At 49.1% G+C, this 21,612-nt stretch overlaps 1 protein-coding gene across 9 annotated transcripts in view; it reads right to left on the reverse strand.

Moving 5' to 3' along the window:
• Hdac4 (histone deacetylase 4) overlaps positions 1-21,612 on the reverse strand; it is a 268,268-nt gene that overhangs the window by 112,274 nt on the left and 134,382 nt on the right. For all 9 annotated transcript variants that reach the window (XM_017797164.2, XM_029561632.1, XM_029561628.1 and 6 more), the window contains one exon: positions 18,954-19,025. In XM_017797164.2, the coding sequence (XP_017652653.1) occupies positions 18,954-19,025 (72 nt within the window). The remainder of the gene's footprint in view (positions 1-18,953; positions 19,026-21,612) is intronic.

Here is a 21,612-nt window from a genome sequence, read left to right on the forward strand (position 1 = left end):
TGCACTAGAGTCCACTGGGAAGGTGCCTGATCTATGGAAGGCTCTAGAACAGAGGAAAGACCTTATGCAGAGAGCTGGAACCAGAGGCACTATACACAGGCTAGTTCTATGTTCCAAGGTGAAGAGAAGTGACCAGAGAGCTCTTTGCCCCTAGAAATTGCCCCTGACCAATTCCTGAGACTCTTGTCTCAGAAACAGCAATGCCCATGACCCCAGGCCCACCATGAGGGAGCCATAACCTCTTCTTTCACTAGCTGGGAACTGGGAAATGAGGGTTAGTCCTGCCTTGCTTTCTGAGGCAGACGCACTCACCTATGACTCTGCTATGTAGCACTGTGGAAGGTTCCAAGGACCCTAGGGGTCTTGGCACCACCTCCTCCAACTCTGAGGTCCAAACTTTCATGGGAGTCTCTGTGTGCCACAGCATGACCAGGCTGCCACAGCCTGGGGACACAGAGAGGTTTCCCTTCCTCACCCACCCATTCATTCTTCCTCCCTGCAACTCAGTCATCCCAGACCCCGGCAGGAAGTACCATGCCAGGGTATATCTCAGTCCTTGGATTCAGGTTCCAGAGCTTGGGCATGGAGCTGCTAGAACTCTGGAGAGGCGAGATTTGAAAAATTAACAGCTAAAAATTTTCCAAAGTGAAAGACAGACACCTGCAGACACAGAAAACATGACCAAGCAGGAAAATACACAAAACAAACTCAAGACGGTTTCACAATGAGATCGCAGAGCCCCCAAAGACAAAGGTGGGAGACCTGCGCGAGCTCTTCTTTATGGGAAGCACCAAGAGAACCGATGTCATATCGGTCACTCCTGGAGATTAGCATAGAAGAGACACAGACAGAACTGCCCTCAAGACCAAGAAGCTTTGAGCTGTCTGGGAGCCTGAGGGTTGGAGCAAAGGTGCAGAGGTGTGGACGTGTCAGGGCAGAGCTGCCTCTAACAAACAGGCTATAGAGGGAGAAGATCCAGGGGACATTAAAACCAGCAAATGCAGGTGGAAAGGGTGCGGTGGAGAGGGCGAGGCTGGCAAGGACAAGTGTGGTGCGGGAGGGCGGGCATACAAAGGGAGCAGGGGTTAGAGTGGACAAGTGAAGGGAACGGCAGTGGCAGTGGGGTGAGTGCAGCAGGGAAGGGGAGCTGGGGTGGGCGGAGTTGGGGAGGTGGGCTGGGGTGAGTGCGGCAGAAGGGGAGCTGGGGGGGGCGGAGGTGGGGAGGAGGGGTGGGGGGGGGGGGGGGGGCGGGGGTGAGTGTGGCAGAAGGGGAGCTGGGGTGGGCGGAGTTGGGGAGGTGGGCTGGGGTGAGTGGGGATGAGGGAAATGGGCAGGGCTGGGTGGAGATGGGGAGGTGGACAGGGGTGAAATGGGGATGGGGGAGGTGGGAAGTGTGAGTGAGAACAGGGGAGGTGCCTTGTCACACATAATCAATCTTGGTCCTGTCAAGCCTCTGGATCTAACTCCCAAATGACAGGCAAAAATGACAGACAGTTCAAAAGACAGGACAGGGCAAGACCACACAAAGCTTAGAACACAGAAAAAAACAACAGGACCAACTACCTTCAACAGATAAATCTCAAGGATACAGACTAAAACAAGGTAAGCAGGAGAAGCCTAGAGATCAACCTGGGTTTGTGATGTGTTCCCACCATGTATGGACACTCCCGGGAACCTGCAAAAGGAAGCACCTAAGTTACACTGTTTCATACCACTCCGCCCCCCCACCCCTAACATAAGAACACAGTATTAATATTCTGCTCCCCTTGTCTGTCCTGAAAACAGTACCATGGTGACATGTAAAACAAAAGCCCCTCTGCTGGTAGGTGTGGTGGTATGCCTGCAATCCTAGCCCTCGGAGCAGAAGCAGGAGGATGGCTCTGAGTTCCAGACCAACCTGGTCCATATATCAAGTTTCAGGCCAGCCAGGGATACATCTCAAGAATATCGTGAAAAAAAGGGTGGGGGTATGGTGAGATGGCTTAGTGGATAAACGTACTTGCCACCAAGCTTGACAACCTGACTTTGATCCCTGGAAGTGTAATGGTGGAAAGAAAACCAACTCCTCCACACATAAATGGTGACACATATGCTCATATGCACCAGCAAACACCCACACGTGTGTGCACACACACAGATTAGATAGATGATAGCTAGCCAGCCAGCTAGCTAGATGACTGATAGATGATAGCTAGATAGCTAGATAGCTAGATAGCTAGCTAGATAGATGATAAAGTAAAAAAATAATAAAAGGCTGTATTTCTTCCTTGGGGAGATGATACTGGACAAAACAGGAATATTATATCTAACATAAGAAGGATAAAGATTTATGTTAGCCTATCTTTAAGGCACAATGATATCAGAACAAATTGCAAAACAGATAAAAATCTATGAATAAAGCATGAAACATTCAGTACACATATCAGCACAAGGTAACAAGAAGACAAACTTCTGAAAACAAGGGTTCAGAAAATAAAGTCACAAATTAAAACAGGAGCCCAGCCAGGTGAGAGCAGGCCCCTCAAGTGTGCAGGCCCTGCTCCCAGCACTGCTAAAACAGAGGCCACCTAACTTCAGATATGGCAGAGATTTAAAGTTTATAAAAGCAATGAAATTTAGACCAGCCTATGAAAATTAGGCACATTTCTAGAAAAGTGCAACTTTCTATGGTGGTGAGGCAAAAACACAGGAAGTCGACTAATCGCCATTGTCACCATAAACTGAGCCGATGTCTCATAATCTTTCCACAAAAATCATTCCAGAGGCATTCCTGGCAAACGTCCAGCTAAACAATGATTTTAAACAGAACTCTTCAAAGGAATACAAACAGAGGAGGCGACCGTCGGCTCACCCTGCCAGGGAGCAGAGAACCTCATTACAAACTATACAAAGACTCTGTGAGGAAGAAGGACGACCACAGCTCCAGTCAGACACAGTCATGAGAATCTCGAATGAATTATTAGCCAGCATGATCCAGCAGTCTGTACGATGACAACCAAACCGGCAGCACTAAGACAAGAAGGACGCATATTGAGGACACACAGAGAAGAAGCCACCCATCACGATCACATCACCGAGATGCCCAGGGAATCGTCCTGAAAGCTCTCACCAAGCTAGGGAAAAGCAGAGAACTCTTAACTGAAAGAGCCCCTACAAAGCCACAGCAATGTGGCTTCTTCTCTGAGCAAGGCAGTGTAGCCACTTCCAGGAAGGTAGAAGGGAGCCTTGGAGATTGCTGTGCAGAAGAGACAGCACTTAAATACCCTGACACAGAGGGCTATTCCTGAAGAGAGGAGATGGCAAGGCACCAGTTAATATCCTGTAGATATCAAGACTTGAAGGCAAACAGGGACATTCAAGACTTTTAGAGGATATTGTTGGAAAACATCCTCACACTTCTGGAATGGAAAAACTCACAATGCAGAAGGCATTTCCTCCCTCACAAGATAAACCAACACATCAGATAAGCTAGAAGAGTGGCCCAGCCCCAGAAGACGCCTAACGCAGGCCACGCCAGCCCCTGATGAAGGATCCCCTCAGCACAGAAGCAATCCTCTAAGGAGGACAGAGCAACTTGGCAGGAAGCCCTCAAAGATGGAAGGAGGATCCCTACCTAACCAGATCAGACCTGGTATCAGGCCACACCCATTCCATTTCACATCTACTGACAGTGGAAAGTGCTGCACACAACTTTCTAGAGAACATCTGCTCTCTTACAGGGCTCAGTCTTGGTCCCAAGACCCAATGCTGTGGAAGCCTGGACCCAGAGTGACCATAAAGGGGAGAAAGAAAGGGGGAGATCTTTAAGGGATGGGGACAGGAAGGCAGTTGGGGGGCTCCCCCCAGGAAAGGATTAGTACCTGTCTCCTGGGGGTGGGATCAGTTTTCTTTAGGTTACCATTATCCCATGAAAGCTTCTAGCTTTATCTAAATCCACATTCTCACAGAAAATACATCTACATGCCCCTCCTCCATCTACCCTTTTTTGAGACAGGGTCTCACTATGTAGCCCTGGCTTCCCTCGAATTCACAAAGATCCACCTGAGTACTGGGATTTGAGGCTTGTACCACCATGCCCAGCCAGGGACCTCCGCCATATATATTATTATTAATCAGGTGGATCTCACTGATTCTTTCACAACCTTATTAAGATATAACTTGCTTACAATAAAATTACCCATTTTAGATGTGCAGTTTAATGAGTCTGATACATAGGTAATCACACAACCAGCATAATTACATTTCATTTTAAGACCAACCTATTTGAAATTAAGTGAACATTCCTGAAAGACAGAAATGAACATTTTTTTCCTTTATCCTTCTTTGGTATGAACACAGAAGAACTCCAGCTCCCACAATGCAAAATCACTCAACCATAAAGTACAGCTCAGGATGGCCAAAGACAACAGGTGGTCCCTCACAAGGGCGCTTCCCCATGCTTCTTAGGGAGGATGGTCCTGCTACCCGGTCATGTCCCAGTGATGGCCTCAAGATGGCCCAACTCCCAAGCCTCTTTCCTGACTTAGCGACGATGCAGAAACAAGTGCACAGTCCAGATTTTACCCTGAGGGAAGTGTCAATAACCTGCATCAGAACACATCCTCCTGTCAGTGCTTCATCTCACTGCGCCACACCCAAAAGCTGGAGTCCCCCACCAGCTCCAGTACCTGGAGAGTCCCCTGAAGCAAGGATGGTAGTTCCTCAGCAGCTGAGACTGCAGACAGGACTGGGTTGGGGCAGGGGACTGGAGGTGCACATGGGTGGTAGAGCACCTCCATGATACTCCTGAGGCCCTGGGGGCACTCCTTAGCAGTGCGAAGAATCTTAAAACATCTTAAATTTGAAAAATAAAATAAAATATCCCAGACGGGGACTGACTCTTTTCCCTCTGCTTACACAGATGTGGCAGGCGGCTTTAACACTGGGACACAATTCCCAGAATCCACATCTTCAGATCTCTTCAAGGACTTTTCTAGGAAATCAAGGGGCAATAAAGCCAAAACAAACAAGGGCAGTAGTGACACTGTCACAGACAGATAGTCCTGGGCCTGGACTGTAGTTCAGAGTGCCAGCCCTCCTCAGTCTGGTATCCTGTAATCGGGCCTGGAGCAGGGCTGCTCACAGAATTCCCCCCAGCATGCGAAATGCTCTCAGAGGCAGGTGAGTAAGGGGCCTGTGAGAAGGTGGAGAAGCTAGGTTTGCCTGATCCACAGAGATTTCAATGTGGAAGCCCTATGCCAAGTGTTTCCAAAACAGAACAATAAAAACCAAGAACTGGGATCTGTTTAATCTCTGGGGCACTAGGAGTCCAAATAATGTCTAACTTAAACTGAGATTAAAAGTTCAAAGAGCCTTGATCCCCCTAGTGTCTTAGAGGGTAAAGGATGGCAGGTCTCCACATAAGTTTTTTTGTAAAGCTCAGGCTGGGGGCACTAACCTTACTCTCACTAAATCCCAGTCTACAGACAGCAAAAACAGGTATCTTTTCAAGATCCAGATCATGAAAGGAGACACAGCTACAAGATTTTGGAAGCTAGTAAGCAGATGGCCTACCAGAGGGCTGAAAGGCAGCTGGGGAGGCGAGCTACCACCAGCACTGCACCCCTCCTCCCCTCGGTGGGGAAATGCCCTTCTGTCCTCAGAACTTCCAAACTTGGCGCTGCCAGGATGCTGACCTCAAACAGAGGCAGTCAAGGTCTGGTATCCCAGGAAGTGATCACATCCCAGTCACCACCTTGTGAGGTAAGGAAGCCCATCATTATGCTCTGCTCAGCTTGCTGGAGTTTACGACACTGGTCACCTAGGATCTAAGGAAAGACTCAAGTTTGAAAACCAAAGCCACTGCAAGCAAAGGTGCTCCTTGGAGCCTTCAGAGAGTCCAGTCTCCACCTGTATACTGTCCACAAGGGTACGGTCTGCTGCTCCTCACCAGCTCCAAGCACACAAAGGCTGAGGGTGTGGCTGGGGGGGGGTCTGTGTTACACTCTTTGGATCCTCCAGAAGCCAAGCACACAAAGGCTCCAAGCACACAAAGGCTGAGGGTGTGGCTGGGGGGGGTCTGTGTTACACTCTTTGGATCCTCCAGAAGCCAGGCATTTGAGGTTGCCACAGGGATGGAGCAGAGAGGACAGGAATAGGGAGAGTGGGAGGTTGCTGTGCCTCCATCCAGTCCAAAACAGCAAAGTCAAGGTCCACGCACACCAGGAAGCTGAAGGGTCGTGCTAGCACACGTGGACACTGCTCCCTGGGCACTGTCTAATTACAGGGGCCAGGACAGAAACAGACACAGGCGAGGAGGCACCTGCACCAACCCAGCTGTTAGATACCAGCAGTCAGAAGCAGTGTGGTAATGATGGGGGTGGTAAGGAACCCACAGGCTTGGCACATATTTTGATAGGCATTTCTTATATTTTACCATTTTCAAATGGGCAATTCAATTATTTCTTAGTAAACTTACAATGGATATAACCATGAATCCATTCTAGAACATTTCCATCCCCTAAGCATCTTCCTCCAGGACACACCGGAAAGGGTAAGGATAATACTGCCCAGGAAGAAGATGGGAAGGAGAGGGGTCATATGAGGTCCTGGGAACAGCAGACTCACAGGGTAGCAGGTGTCGTAAATGTGAGGTGCCTGCCAAGCACCCAGATGGCACTCTAGAGCAAGCAATGTCCCTAAACTCCAGTCACAGAGATCCAGGTTTGAGTACAGCACTTGAGGTTGGCTGCAGCAAGACAGTGCTCTGATCGATGCTGTATGGAGAACCCAGCAAGATCGACCCTGTGATGAGCAAGTAGAAAGGCAAGACATCCAAGGTGAATAGCCAGGGCAGAGGTCACCAAGAGGAACAGAGCCCTGGGGTAAAACTCAGCAATGAAGAGGGACTGGTGACTTCAGTGGGACTGTGGCCCAGAGACCTGGACCAACCCACAGGCCAAAGTGCACTGGCCCCTCATCTGGGAGTGAGAGGATCATCACAGCATGAACCTCATTGAGCCATAAACAAGGATAAGGCTAAGGATACAGTGCTGCCCACCTGGACTCAGCCTTCTCCTGTCCCTTCCAAATGGCTTTAGACCTCAAGGGAATGGCCACATCTCCCTCCTACCCAAGACAAAAACCCCAAATCAAAGTGACCAGGGGGAGCAGTAAGAAGTATGGCCTGGTGCAGTCAAGCCCAGATGACCAGAGAGACTAACTCCTGGTTCAACCCTTGAGAATGCCAGTGAGGGTGCAAGACCTGGACAGCAGTGTGGTGATCGTGCATGATGTCTCCATGTGCACCTCTGCTTAATGCCTCAATCACAGACTTCCACATCACGCTATTTTGAAAACACATGTTTCCAGCACATTGACGTCTACTTTGCTGTATATGTACATATAAGTTTCATAGGTTATAGATTTTAGTCAGAACCACCTATATGCAGCTCCTTGAAGAATCACTGAATATTTCCAACATCACTGGACAAAGAAATGTACAAAATTACATAGGTATACATCCATACACTGATGTACGTAGTACTCAGAAGAAAATCCCACACATGATTACACAGATACACATGGACATATATAAATGTGGAGTACTCAAAAGAAAATCTCACACAATTTTATGTGTACACACACACGCACAAATGTATGAGGTACTCCAAAGCCAAGCCCACACATGATTATATAGGTATACACTCGTGGATATGCATGTGTATAGTACTCAGACATTGTACTCTGGGCCTATGATTACACACGCACATATATATGTAGTACTCAGAAGAAGACCCCATTCGAGAACAAGAGTGAAACAGTCTCACTTATTTTCCCCAAAATAAAGAAAAGGAAAGGGCTGGGAACATGGCTGGTAAAACCCTTGCCTGGCATTGTTCCTAAGCACTGCAAAAGAAAATTCTAATTTAATTTAAAAACATAAGAAAGTAAGTGGCTCTGGTGCCTCTAAACCAGTTCCCCTCTACTGTGCTTCAAGAGCTTTGAGGTGCCCTTGGGCACCAAGGCTGGCACTGAGGACGACCGCCCTCCACACTTTCAACACGACCTATGTGCTCCAACATGACTTGTGTGCTCTGTGTCGCTGCCAATATGACCTCCTGGGTGAAGACTGGGTTTCACCTAGCTTTTAAAATCTATTCTGCACAGAACTTTTGCCATCAAAAGAAACTGAGCAATTTCTTTTGGACCCAGGTGCCCTCTGAATGTAGTCGCAAAGATCTCCTTCCACGAGGCTCATCTAAGTGTCAGCTGCACCCCTGAAAACAAAACCTTGGGTGGGAGTCACCACTGTACCCCTTGCTCACATGAGGGTCCTGGGGAAGGAGGAGACTTGGCACCCTGCCTTACTCATGCAGGCAGTAAAGAGGGTCTTCCTGGGCCACCTCTAATGTTCCCCAACTCTAAATGTCAGAGCCCCTGGTTTGGCAAAATAGAGATAAGCAGCAAAAGGCAGTTTTAAAGAGTTCCACATCATGCCACACATATCCCAGAACTCCAGGCCCAAGGCAGCTTGCTTAAAGCTCTCAGGGAAACATGCTCCTAGCCACACTAAGGGCTTAGGAGCCATCAACACACACTTGTATGCTGGCTGTGGTCACCAAGGCTCAGGCAGGGAGTGGAAGGACACTTCTTCACACTGCTCAGCAAGGACACTGGTGCAGCGCTAGTCACCGCAGACAGGACAAAGATCCTTGGGAGTGACCGTTCTTTCCTGCCCCTCAGAGACCGCCGGCAAGTGGCTTCAGAGCCAACTTCTTGAATTACAGAAGTTAGCTGTAGCATTCCTTGTATTATTTATGTGTATGCCTGTAATGTCTGCATGTATGTAAGCGCACCCATGTCATGCAATACCCATGAAGTCAGAAGGGGGTATCAGATCCGCTGGAACTGGAGTTACAGTTGGTTGTTAGCTGCCATGTGGGTGCTGGGAACTGAGCCCAGGTTCTCTGTAAGAGTGACCAGTGCTCTTAACCGCTGAGCCATCTGTCCAGCCCCTCCTTGTACTTTAAAAGAAAATTCAGGGGAAGAAATTCGATGATTTATTTTGTCATTGTCAATGAAATCAGTAACTCTTACGATTAATAAACCAATAAATGATAGTCTATTCTGGGCATGGGGTGCAGATCTATGGTACAAGCACTAAGGAGACTCAAGCAAGAGGGCTACAAGCTCATGCCCAGTCTGGGCTGCATATGAGACCCTGTCTCAAAGAAATAAACATGAAATTAATAAGCATGTAAACATCGGTCTAAGAATACTATTTATGTGTTATAAGAATCATCAAAAATAAAACCAATACAACTAGCAAGGTGAGGAAGTGAGGAAGAAGAGACGAAGAGAGGGTGGAACACTTATCTCTCACGACAGCAACAAACCTACCCCAAGAGGCTGCAAGAACCCGAAATTTGGGAAAACAGGTGAGCTGGTAATGTTACCATCATAAGCTGTAAGAAAAAGACAGGGCCTCCAGGTCACCAAAAAGACACTGAACTAGTCCCAAGAGAAGCAAGAAAGCCCAAGTGTGTGGCATCTTAGCCAGGAGCAGTGCACACAGACAGGAGGAACACCTTGGAACTATGTCTGCTGTGTCACCAATCATAAATGGGATCTAATCGCTTAAAACTATCAGACTAGAGAACAAAGCTAAACATTATGCTTGTTTTTAATTTTTTAAAAAATCTGGAGCTATGTAGGGCTCGGGCTGAAGGAAGAAGCCCTGAGAGCCAGATGGGGGCAGGAAGGAATGAGACCAAAAGGGTGAGACCAGAGTAGTGACACTGCCAGGGTTAGAGCCAGAGCAAACGCCAACGAGCCATGGGCCGTCCGTGTGTGACGGGCACACATCACAAAGAGGACGTCATTGGCACACGTACATAGTTTAGAGGAAAAGTCAGAGCACAGAGGGGGCAGAAGTGCAAGGGACAGACAGAAACAGCATTAGCAGATGTGAACTTGCCCTTGTACATTTGGGACAAGCAGATACACAAAGAGTTAAGTGTGCCTCAGATTCAGATAGCAGAATTACTGCTGCAGCTAAAAGACAGGCTTCCGTTTCTGTACCAGATTATTTGCGCTTTTTTTCCCCAAGCCTCCATGGAACATAGACAAAAATTAATTCCACACAAAGAGAGCAGCAAACTTCCAAACATGCACTGCTTGGTTAGTCTTCTCCACTGTAGTTATTCCCCAGTGCAGCATCCCTGAGGGGTGGGAAGCACCGTACAGGAGGAGGTACCGCTCCCCTCCACACACCTCCAACTCCTGCATTCCCAAGGATGAAGCAGTAGGAGCCCTGGCTCCTGGCACCATGCTCTTAGATGCCCCAGCCTCTGACACCATGAGGCAAAGCAAATGTCTCTCCTCCTTAGATGACCTAGCCTGCAGCATTCTGCCACTGCAACAAAAATGTGCCCAGACGTGCTGCTGCAGAGCAGAGCCCAAAGGCCTGGAGTGCTGCGGAGGGTGGAAAGGAAGGGGACCAGCAGACACAAACGCAGTTACAGGGAACCAGAGCACTTTTCACTAAGTGCTTCAAATTGAAACAGTAGGAAAACAAGCATTGAATGGGGCAGGGCAAAGGGGGGAGGGGGGCAGAGTGAGGTGGGGCAGGGCAAAGGGGGGAAGGGGGGCAGAGCGAGGCAGGGCAGGGCAGGGCAAAGGGGGACCCAGGCACCAGTTCACAGAGTGCCAGGAAGGGGCTTTCAAGAAAGTCAAGAATCTGTCACAGCTCCACAAAACAGTGCTCTAGGTCCTTCCACTCCATGAGAGCTTTAATAAAAGAGAGAAAAAGGGAAGCGCACAGGAAGAGCTTCTGGGTCCACCAGCACTCCCTGTGACACTCACACTGTCCTACACAACACCTACCTAGATGCTTATCCACGAATGGAGACCACATTAGCCCTTCCACCGTTAGAACTCCCACACCTGCCAGCCTTCTTAAGCGCTCCTTGAAATGAACACAAACCTCTCTCTGCGGCTGAAGTCAGGGTGGTTGGAGAGCCATTTGATAGATACTCAGCCTCTTCTGGTATGTCTTTTTTTCAAAACGAAAAGCATAAAGTCCTGAGGATGTTGTAGGCGTGCAAAAACCAAAGCTGTCCTTAGAGTTCACTTCCAAGATCTTTACCAACACCACAGAAGGCTTGACTCACTAGCGTGCCCCAAATTTGATTCAGACACAGCATGCAGTTCTTGCCTATGAACAGAATGGCTCTGAACTAGCTGTGTGAGAAGCTCCAGCTGCCTTCCCTGCCTAGTGAGGGGGCCAGGCTGTACCTCACCTCATACCTCGAAGCACCTAATCCTGCATTCCTGATGGTGGATGGTATTTACAGGGGAGGGAACCTAGGGCCTCATGTGCATGCTAGGCAAGTGCTCTCCATGATAAAGTCCTCTGTGCTGGATGTACCAGCAAGGGTCCAGTTGGAGGTAGCTAGCCAACTGGGCTGCTCTGCTCAACAGTGAAAGTAGGGTTAGATATTTCCTGTGGCCTGTTTCAGAAATACCTGCCACTTGTTCTATATCCCCTGCAAGAAGAAGAACTGCCTTTAGAATGTAGAGTGTTTGCAAGCACAAATAAATAACTGTAAATAAAAACACGGTGTGCACTTGCAGTCAGCAACTTGGCTTTCAAGAAGGATGCAAAGGTACTTCCTGGAAATTATAAACAGAGCCAGGCCTTGCTCACTGAAACACATGGTGAGAAGTGTTCTGTGTTTTCACACGGGTACTACCGCTAAAGACAAGCAGGAGCTCCAGAAACGACAAGGGACAGAGCCATCCACTGGAAACCAACAGTGTCACAAACAAGGCGTTACTGGGAAGGAATTTTAAGATAGCACAATTAGAGAAACAAACATCCAAACTAACACTTTACTGCAAAAGCACTAATCATGACCACAGGCCTCAGCTGAGCCCTCACAGGTGGGAAAAAAAAAAAAAAAAAAAAAATCACGGGCTGCAGAGTTGGCTGCTGTGGGTAGCTGCCTGTCCAGGTCCTTGCCCGTGTGCTGACACCTGGAGTCAGGCCTAGCCATGTCCCTGGGAACACTATCTTACTGTTCACACCAGCATAAATTTCAAGCCAGTCTCTGAAAGCGATCTGATTACCATACTATACTCAGTGGATAAAACATATTATTGGAAAATTAAAAATAGCCACAGTGGTCTGGGCAGGTTACCAAATCTCATCTGCAACTGTCTTTGCTATTCCAGTTACATAAGGTCAAGTTTACACAAGAACACCAGATTTCAGAATTTCCTTAGCAACCTGCGAACATTTGGTTGTGTGTGTCACCTAGCAGCTGGAATATTTAGAAGCAGATGCTCTTGCACTTGGCGGAAGGCAGGGAAGAGAACCGAAGGCTGTGCTGCCCAGTCAGTGGACACCCTCCAGCTCCCCTCTCCCCTCCAGCAGCAGTAAGCTGAGTTGGGGCAAACTTCTCCCCTGCAACCCACCAGTGAGGTGGTGGGTGTGCTCCCCACCCCAGGCAGCAGTGAGCACCTAGGCTTTCTGGAATCAATCTGACCCAACCTGATTTCAGATGGCCAAGGAAGAGCACAGCACCCCTCAAGGGCTTCCTGGGTCCCTGGGATCTAGGAAGATCTAGGGTGTTGGGGATGGGGGCTCAGAGGTCAGCACCAGAAGAGTCCTCTGGGAGTTTGCTGTGCGTTTGCACCTGGTAAATGAGTGACCTTGGGAAAGCTGCGTGTTCTTCCAGACTACTTCCTGGCCTGAACTGACTGAGGTGCCTCCTAGAAGACTGGCATTCCAGCAAATACATAGCACCTTGCAAAGGAACCTACTGCCATCGCTGTCATCGTCCATATTGAGCAGCCAGAGCTGCGCCCTCAAGTCCTCCTGAAAGCTGTGGCACTTGGTGCCTCACGTGTGGACACTCACTGTCCCTGGTCTCACCCAGTCCTGTGGCACAGCCCCTGAAGCACCAGTGACAGAACGCTCTGCTGTCTCTTGCAGATGGCATCTTCCTTGGTGGCCTTTTAGCTCCACTTGCTCCCAAGGTTCATTTCTGTGTCATCTCCATGTACTCACTCATACCTCCTACCAGCCCAGGACCCTCCCAAGTGCATGCTCAGACTCGCAGTGCCTACTCCATGACAGAAGGTTGGGTCCTCTGCAACAGGAAGGCCCACGTCCACACAAGGTGGACTCCACCTGTACCCGACACCATCCATGAACCCACCATCCAGGTGCTTCGGGCTGACCCCTGACCCACCTTTGACTCTGCTGTCTCCCTTATACCTCAAGTGTATACATCCCCTAAGAATCCCACTGACTGCCAGATGTATCTAGTCCCAATGATTTTCTCTATTCCCGCTGTACCTATCCTCAGCTGCTGCCTCATCTGGTTTGCCTCTGGCCTCTGATGCGTCTCCATATGCCTCTAGTGCCCCTACCCCAGGCGGCTGCCTCCCATCACCCTCTACAGCATGGGCCAGATACTATCCCTGTCCAGAACTTCCAGGAGCCTGTCTCCTCTGCCCAAAGGCAAAAGCTGACTGCCTAGGGTGCTGGCAAGTCCCTGACAACGGTGCCGGCACATGAAAAGCACCCACTCTGCTCCTTCCTGCTCCACCTCTCCTGCCTGCTAGCTGGTACCAAGGTGCTTGGCAAAGCCTGGCACCTCCAGCTGCCAATCTCCCTGGGATATGTCCCTCGAACCCTGACCATTTCCACCATCCACTATTGCTGGATTTGTGTCGGCTTCTTGGGGGAAGCCCTACCTACCCCATGTAAGATCCTGGTTCTCTCATCCACCCCATAATCACATTCTGCCTTGACTGTCCCTCCTTCCCAGCACAGCCCAATGCCACAGGAACAGGGATTTCTGTTTCAGTCACCCACGCACACATCCCAGGAACCAAGGGCAATGCCTGGCAGCAAGGCGGCCCGACCACAGGAACGAGCAAGTGAGTGAAAGAGCTAGTCTCTGATCTCTTCCTTACCCCATTGCTCCGCACAACACCTGGTGCCTCTGATCGCTTCACCTCTACATACGTGACTGCAAGTGACCAGAGGACACAATCTTCCCGACACATAGCGAAGTCTCAGAAAGACAGACCATGAGGTAGGTGGTCTGCAAATCCAGAGGCTCAGTAACTTCTAACATGCTATAATAAGCTAGAAACCAGTTCCAAAGGGTTACTGGCAAAATCATTTCATAGACCATACTGTGTGTTTCAAAGTAACTCTCTTGAGAAACATGAGTATTTTACAAAGTATTGATATGACCTATTTTACAAATTAAGCACCACAAATCAGAACTTATGACAAACCATTGGACTGCCACCCACAGGAATAGGTATGCCCTTAACGGCTTATATTAAAAAGTTAGAAAAGAACAGAATAAAGGAGCTGAATGAGAGCAAGAATGTCCAAATGAACAGAGGGGAGGAGGAGTAGGGATGAGGAGACAAGCATGGGGCAGGGCACCTTCAAGGAGGGAATGGGTTCTTGAACAGCATAAATGATGCTGCTGGGCCCTTCTGATGCAGTGCCCTCTCTGGAATCTGTACTTCCCATGTGTCCTCCTGTCAACCAATAGGTGCAGCCAGGTGAAAATTAGATAGGAGGGGTGTGGTCGGACTGCCAAAGAGGGAGTAAAACAGAGTCAGGCTACCCAAGGACAGTGCTCAGGAGATCTTTACAGAAGCCATTAGCCCGACAGCCCTCGGGCTCTTCACCAATCCTGCGGGGCCCTGGTTTTTGCCATCTGCTCCAGCCACACACTTAGCCCATTGATCAAGAAGCCTTCGATCTGCCAACCTAGGTTCTGGTTCCACGGCAGTGTGGGAACCACTTGAGAACAAAAAACCTGAGTTGGGTCCAACTAGGTGCACAGGATATGGCCCCCAAAAGACCCTCCCTCAAAGGCAGCACTGGGCTCTCTGGAGGCTGAGTGCTGGGACCAGGAAACACTATGCAAGGCTAAGGTGTAGCCACAGAAAACTGAGCAACACAAGGTTGACCTTTGGCCTCCACCCATGTATACCTACACACACATGCACCCACACAAACACATGCCTAAATATAACTGCAGCATATGCGCGTGTGCGCTCACACACACAAACACATGCATGCACACCAAGAAGTGGCCAGTTGCCAAGGGAAACACAGTGTGGCTTCTGCTGCTGAGTGCTCTGAGGCACAGGACAGGTGCCAGGACCCGGAAGGAGGCCGAGGAAGTCCTGATCATCTGCTCCAAGAGCCCAGGTAACCAGTTCCTTTACTGTGCCACTGGCAAAAGCCAGGGATCCCTTTCTGAAGAGAAGACGCACAGAACAGAACCAGCTAAGTGGAGGTCACAGGCTGTAGTGAAAATGCTTTAGTCTTCTGCCCCAAGATGTTGGTGCCCAGCACCCATTCCAGAATGAGGCTGCAAGGGGTGAGCAAGTCCGGAGTGCTACCTGCCAGTGTTTGCCAGGATGCTGACAAGCCCTAACCATTTCTGGGAGCCCATCGCTCCTAAAATGAGCAGACAATCGGGCTCAGACCGAACAAGACTGCTACCACTTAAGACAGAGAACCTAGGAGGAAACAGGCACCAGAGCGAATCGGAGGAAAAGGAAGACACACCTCAAGGAAAAATTGGAGGCAGGAAGCAATCACACAGCAAAGGGCCCATGCGTAATTCTTCACCCCGACCTATAAACACCCATTCATTTCAGTGGACCAGACGGTAGTCAGGCACTAGGACAGTAGCTTTGCCTCACACCCCACCTTGTGTGGAATGCACAAGGGACACCATCAAGTGCCCTGTCTCCACCTGGCTCCTCCCCTGGGTCCCTCTGCAGGGTCGCTCTCCTGGGAACCCTTGGCCCCTGCTAGCTCCATCCACTAAGAAACTTCCCCAGACTCTCAGTCCCAATGTGACTGTCAAGTTTCCCTGCACTGGCTGTTTGCTTCCTTTGGGACACTTACTGCTAGGGACATTATCACATAGCTACTGGGATGGGATAGAAAGGACGGCAGTCACTCACACAAGGAGAAGCAGTAAAGCCAATGGGGAACTGCCTGGTGAGTTCCCAGGGCAGTGGAGGGGAGGAGACAGGTCAGCAGGAACTTGTCCCCTGGCAGTGAAAAGCCAGCGCAACAGCAAAGCAGAGTCATTCTGAGGAGCCAAAGGGGGCAGGAGTGGGGGCAGGAGTGAGCAGAGGTCTGGATGGGCTGCTGCTTGGCAAGTCTTTGTTGGAGGTGAGTCTTAAACTCCCCAGGGAAACTCCAGTTTGAGCACTGCTCAGCACTGCACCGAAGGAACAGGTGACGACAGGGGAGCTGCAAGGGCGGCTTCTGGCCCTAACTAGTGCTTGCTACAAACTAAAAGGCCTTCAGAATTTCCCTGTGCTCACGAATGTACAAGGAATGGTCTAGAAATGAGATGACAGGTGGCAAGGAGGGCTGTCTGGGCTCTTCCCACTCAAGGGAAAGAATGTCTATTCAAATGGAACACACTCCCATGTCATGTCAAAAGAATAGGTGAGATTAAGTCACCTGTCAGGAAATGTACAGGACAGACTGAAAGTGGCATTAAAAAAAAAACAAACACCTCAAACTGTTTCTGCTCCCATATTACAAAAATGTAGCTCTAAAGATATTCCATATCTGTTTTCAAGGTCTTTCATAGCCTTGGTATTTCTGTATTTGGTTAAAATGACCAAAACTGAGCTCAAAAGCACGCCCTCAACACCAGTTCCTTCTCGGGCTTACACCAGCATGCAGACTCCATGATGGATGCCCTGCACCCTGTGAAGACATGTCCCCCCATCTGCTGTTCATGGTGCTGCTTCTATGTAGGCTTAAATCATGCTGCGAACTCTCTAGCTTCAACAGAGCAAGAACAGGCCACAAACACTAGGAAACAGGCTATATTTGGCCAAGGGGACCTGGCTACGAGGAGGTAGATGGGTAGAGCGATTTCCTGAGGCACCTGCTAGTATACCACCTCTGGAGCAAAGGGAGAACATGAGGGTGATGGGCAAGGAAACAGTCGGTTCCTAAGCTGGCACGTCACAGCTACATCCCACGCCTTCTTCTGCACCAGTTAATGTGACATTAAAAGACATTTATGGAGGAACTACTAAAACACTGACACACATATTTGAGCTTAGTGAGAACTCTGCAGGGAGACATCATCATCTTTGTCTAAGAAATGAGAAAACAGAACCAAGTACTGAGCAACCTAATTCACACAGCCAAGAGCGGCAGTCTGAAGGTGGATCAGCCAGCCAGCACTGAAAGCCACCGTCCATCTTTATCTGCAGCAAGCCAGTCTCAAAGCGTCAGGTGCACTGCAGAAAGCTAACGTGAAGCCCACCTTTTCTAGTTTGCTTGGAAACGATGTTACCATCTTTTAGCAACCCATCCGGCTATCTGAGAAAATCTCGTCTCATTCCACAGTGGGCAAGCACAAGGAAACGATCTCAAAATGCCCAAACTATGTCAGTGTAAACCAGGTGACTGCAACAAACTGCATGAGAGGAAATAAAACGCAAGACTACTTAGACACGTCAGCTTTAAAAATTAGGCTTGTCCGTGGAGTATCTAGGGCTCTTACCTGTGCTCAGCACCCTAGGGTCAGGCCACCTGGCAGGGGGGCAAGATGACCCAGAGCAGGCACCAGGCACAGCTAGAGAACCTTCTCAGAAGGTAACGAAGGGACCACTGGAGCTCTGTGCCAAGAACGGCACTCACTGGCCCCAGACTGCATCGCTGGCAGAGGCGGATCTTCATAACATTTGGCTTCCTTCACACTTGCTTCTGCTTCTTTCCAAAAGAGACGGGGAGGGCAAGACAAGGACAGGTCGGTGGGCCCTGAGGGCATGGTGGATGCACTGCCACAGAGTGTGGTGGGGCAAAGGCCCCAGACTGGGCCTTTGGGACAGAACTGCTGTCATGGCACGTGTGTGGAGCAGGGATGAGACTTCCCTTAGGCCCATGCCTACAGGAAGGCCCTGTGTTCTAGAAGAAGGAGATGCCTGTTTTCAGCTTATGCGCTGAAGGATTCCATATGGGAAGAGGCATTTTATAAGAAAACGCAAAGGAAAAAAAAGTTGCTATTACCCATAGACTTGAAAAACACCCCTCTAGACCTTTTTTTAAAATTTTAAAACAATGATATTTTGTTTGCCCAGGCCGGCCCTGAATTCACAATCCTCCTGCCTCAGTTCCAGAGTAGTTGGGGTTACAGACATAAAACATCACATCCAGCTAGTACTTCAATGCGAGTTAACACAGTATATCAATCTCTCTTTGTCTCAATCAATCAAACACTGACCTTCTGATCCTACTGCCCTCCACCTCCAGGTTACATGTAGGTACCACTGTACTAGTTTTAACGTGTGGTAGGGATGGAACCAGGGCAGGCCTTGTGCATGTTAGGCAAGTACTCTACCAACTAAGCTGCATCCTCCAGGCCCTATTTCAAGTTTGAGATTTAGCAATATCACCTGTGGAATGAGAGCCTTCTAATCACAATCAGTGAGGTTTTTTGTTGTTGAAGAACAGAAGCATGCTTAAAAGACCACCAATCTCTTTGAATCAGTTTACACTGGGTAGACTGAGAGTCCACAGGCAACAGACAAATTGCTCACAGCTGTGAGGCAGGTCCATAGAGCCTGGGCACACAACTGTGTGAGATGCCATGCTCTGGGCCCCAGGCTAGACCGCTACAAGCTCAGGCACACTGAGCCAGAGGCATGCACTGGACCAGGGCCTGGAGCTACATATAAAACAAGTCCCCAGTAACTTCAAGAAAAACACACCATTTAGGGCCCAGGAGGAAAGATCAGGATTTCTCTGCCACTTAATCTGCACGATGCCACTGCCCACTTCTGTAAGTGGACTCCCAGCCAAGGATAGCCCACTCTGCCCCTCCCACCATACCCCCCTCAATAAAGAAGGGTCTCAAAGCACAGATGGTATGTCAACTTACCTGTGCTGGACATGTGGTTCACTCGGGCAGGATTCAGCAGCTCCACTGGCTGGTCTCGGCCAGAAAGTCCATCTGTGGGACAGAGAAGACACTGGCTTCAGAAACAGCACGTTTCAGTGGAGTCTTTGCAGTGAATGGCACCAGAATGCACAAGTCCCCCTTGCTTTTAAAGGCGGATGATTTCAATTCCATCACAGATTGCTTTTATTTACCAGAGAAAAATGAAAGGCCCTTTGTAGAATAATCAAAACAATCCCCAGTTGAGATATGCTGAACTGGGATTCTGGCCGTAGGGCATCTGGCTGAGCTACCATGGCTTACTTGGGTTTGGTCTGCACCAGGCTTATAAGAAGTGGGCTTTTCTGCAGAGACCACAAGCATTTAAGACAGACTCAGAAAGCAACCAAGGGAACGCACACTGATAGAAGCAAAGCAGCTGGGGCAGGCAGGCAGGAAGCAGGGCACTGGGTGCTCACCACAGCCCGGGAGAGCCTTGCCAGCGCCAGTGGTCTAACAGAGAGCACACCACACGGTCATTCCTTTAAACCTGGTTTTAAATCATATTCAGAAACCAATCTGGCTGTTCTGATTTCATATAAGGATGAGACTGGAGCCTACCCATCACCAAAGTCTGACACAGGCTGGACACAGATTGACTGAGATAACCTGTGTTCTCCCAAACAGGAAAGAAGACCTACACAACTTCATAAAACCACACTTTTCCTTTAAAATCAGCTTGAGTAATGACATAAACTGCCCCACACTGATATACATATCGGTGCAGTCCTGCATTGGTGGTCACTTATGACTAAGGAAGAACACAGTGACATCACAGGGCAGTCACACAGCTCCCATAGACAGGATTTCAAAGTTGGACAAACAGATAACATTAGGCCAAGCCGGGGAGCCAAACCCTGTGTGTCCTTGGAGGAATTCAAACCAAGGACAGAAGTCATGGCCCAGGAGACCCAAGGAAGATAGGAATGTGCAGGGGGCTTCTGAGTCACAGGGGACAGAGTAGGAATGCTGATGTGTATGACTCAGAGAATCAAACTAGGGTGTCTGGTCGACCCTCTTCTTGCCAATCATGACCCCATTCTGGTTCTAACAGCTTTGGGGTTTCATGATAGAAAAAAGATACTGGGCCTATCTGGGATAAGACAGCCCAGGTTCCAGGGGTCATAAGGAAGACTGGGAGATGGCTACCACATCCTTTGGCACTAGGCCCAAACAATTACCCTACCAATCCTCCCTGATCACTGTAGAGAATAGTGACAGGTTCTAGAAGGTAGTTTTTTTGTTTTTTCTTTTTTTTAATTCTGATCTTACCATGAATATTTTTAGAAACCCAAAAGGCACCTGGCCTGGCTGCAGGTTTCCAATGGGGCTAAGTCAATAGTGGATGTTGGGAATAACACATACAGCCTGAGGGTCCCAGGGTCACAGCCTTGTTCTGAGGGTCTCCTATAGTTCTTCCTGCTTCCTGCCCCCACTGTGTCACCAGGAGACCTCCACCTGACCTCTCAATATCCACTTTATACATCCATCTGAACAGAACTCTAGAACCCCAGGTTTAGATGCAGACCAGCCCAGGGCACTCCAACCCTGGGGCAGTTAGTGTGGTGGTGGGGCAGCAAGCCAGCATGCATGGAAACAACCATGTCTGGGGTGTGGGGGTGAGCCACTGCTGTCCTCCCTGAGCTCTGAAGGCCTAAGGACTCTCTCACGATGTGTAACAACATTTTGGGGGACTGGAGAGATGGCATAGCAGTTAGATGCATTGGCTGCTCTTGCAGAGGACCCGAATTCTCAGCCCAGCACCCACATGGTGGCTAACAATCACCTATAACTCCAGTTCCAGGGCATTTGACTCCCTCTTCTGACCTCCACAGGCACTGCACAACAGACACACTTACATACATGCACGAAATATACACATATTTAAAAATAGTAAGTAAAATATAAAACAAAACACTCCCGCTAGATCTAGCACCTTTCTATGTGGTTGACTTAAAGTCTAAGCTACATGGTCTCTACACTCATGTGTCTTTGTCAGTGGGTGGTTTGACTGAATCCCTGGCCCATGTGCAGGGTTTCCGGGCTTCTCGTTGGGGCGTGTCACTTAGCCTTTGGGAAGATGTTCATTGTGCAGACAAATTAGTTGGCATTCCAGACAACAATACCATGATGAGATCACATGGATTCTGTATGTAAGCCAGACAAACTAACAGGTCCCAGCTTTTCCTAGAACAGGGTGTGTGTAACACTAACACACATCAGCTCTGTCATCAGCTGGGTAACACCATCTGAGTCAACTCTGACACTATCTACCTAGCGTTCACACTGACCCTACCATAGAGAGATAATCAACTTCAGGTCTAATGTATTAAATAGAATATTCTAGAAACAAACAACTTAAGACTTAAATTGCATGCCACTGCAATACCAGGTGAAATCTTGAGCTCTCCCCTGCCCCACCCCGCCCAAGACATGAACCACCCCCATCCTGCATATCCACACTAGGTATGTGCCCACTTGCCTGTTACTAGCTATTCACCAGCTGTTTGTTACCAGACGAACCGTCGTTGTCCTGCAAAGTTCGTGTCAAGTAACTTCAGTCTTACTTAGCAATGGCCACAAAGCACAAGCGCAGCCAAGC

Source organism: Nannospalax galili, unplaced genomic scaffold (assembly GCF_000622305.1).
Source record: "Nannospalax galili isolate Female #2095 unplaced genomic scaffold, S.galili_v1.0 scaffold453, whole genome shotgun sequence".
Lineage (NCBI taxonomy): Eukaryota > Metazoa > Chordata > Mammalia > Rodentia > Spalacidae > Nannospalax > Nannospalax galili.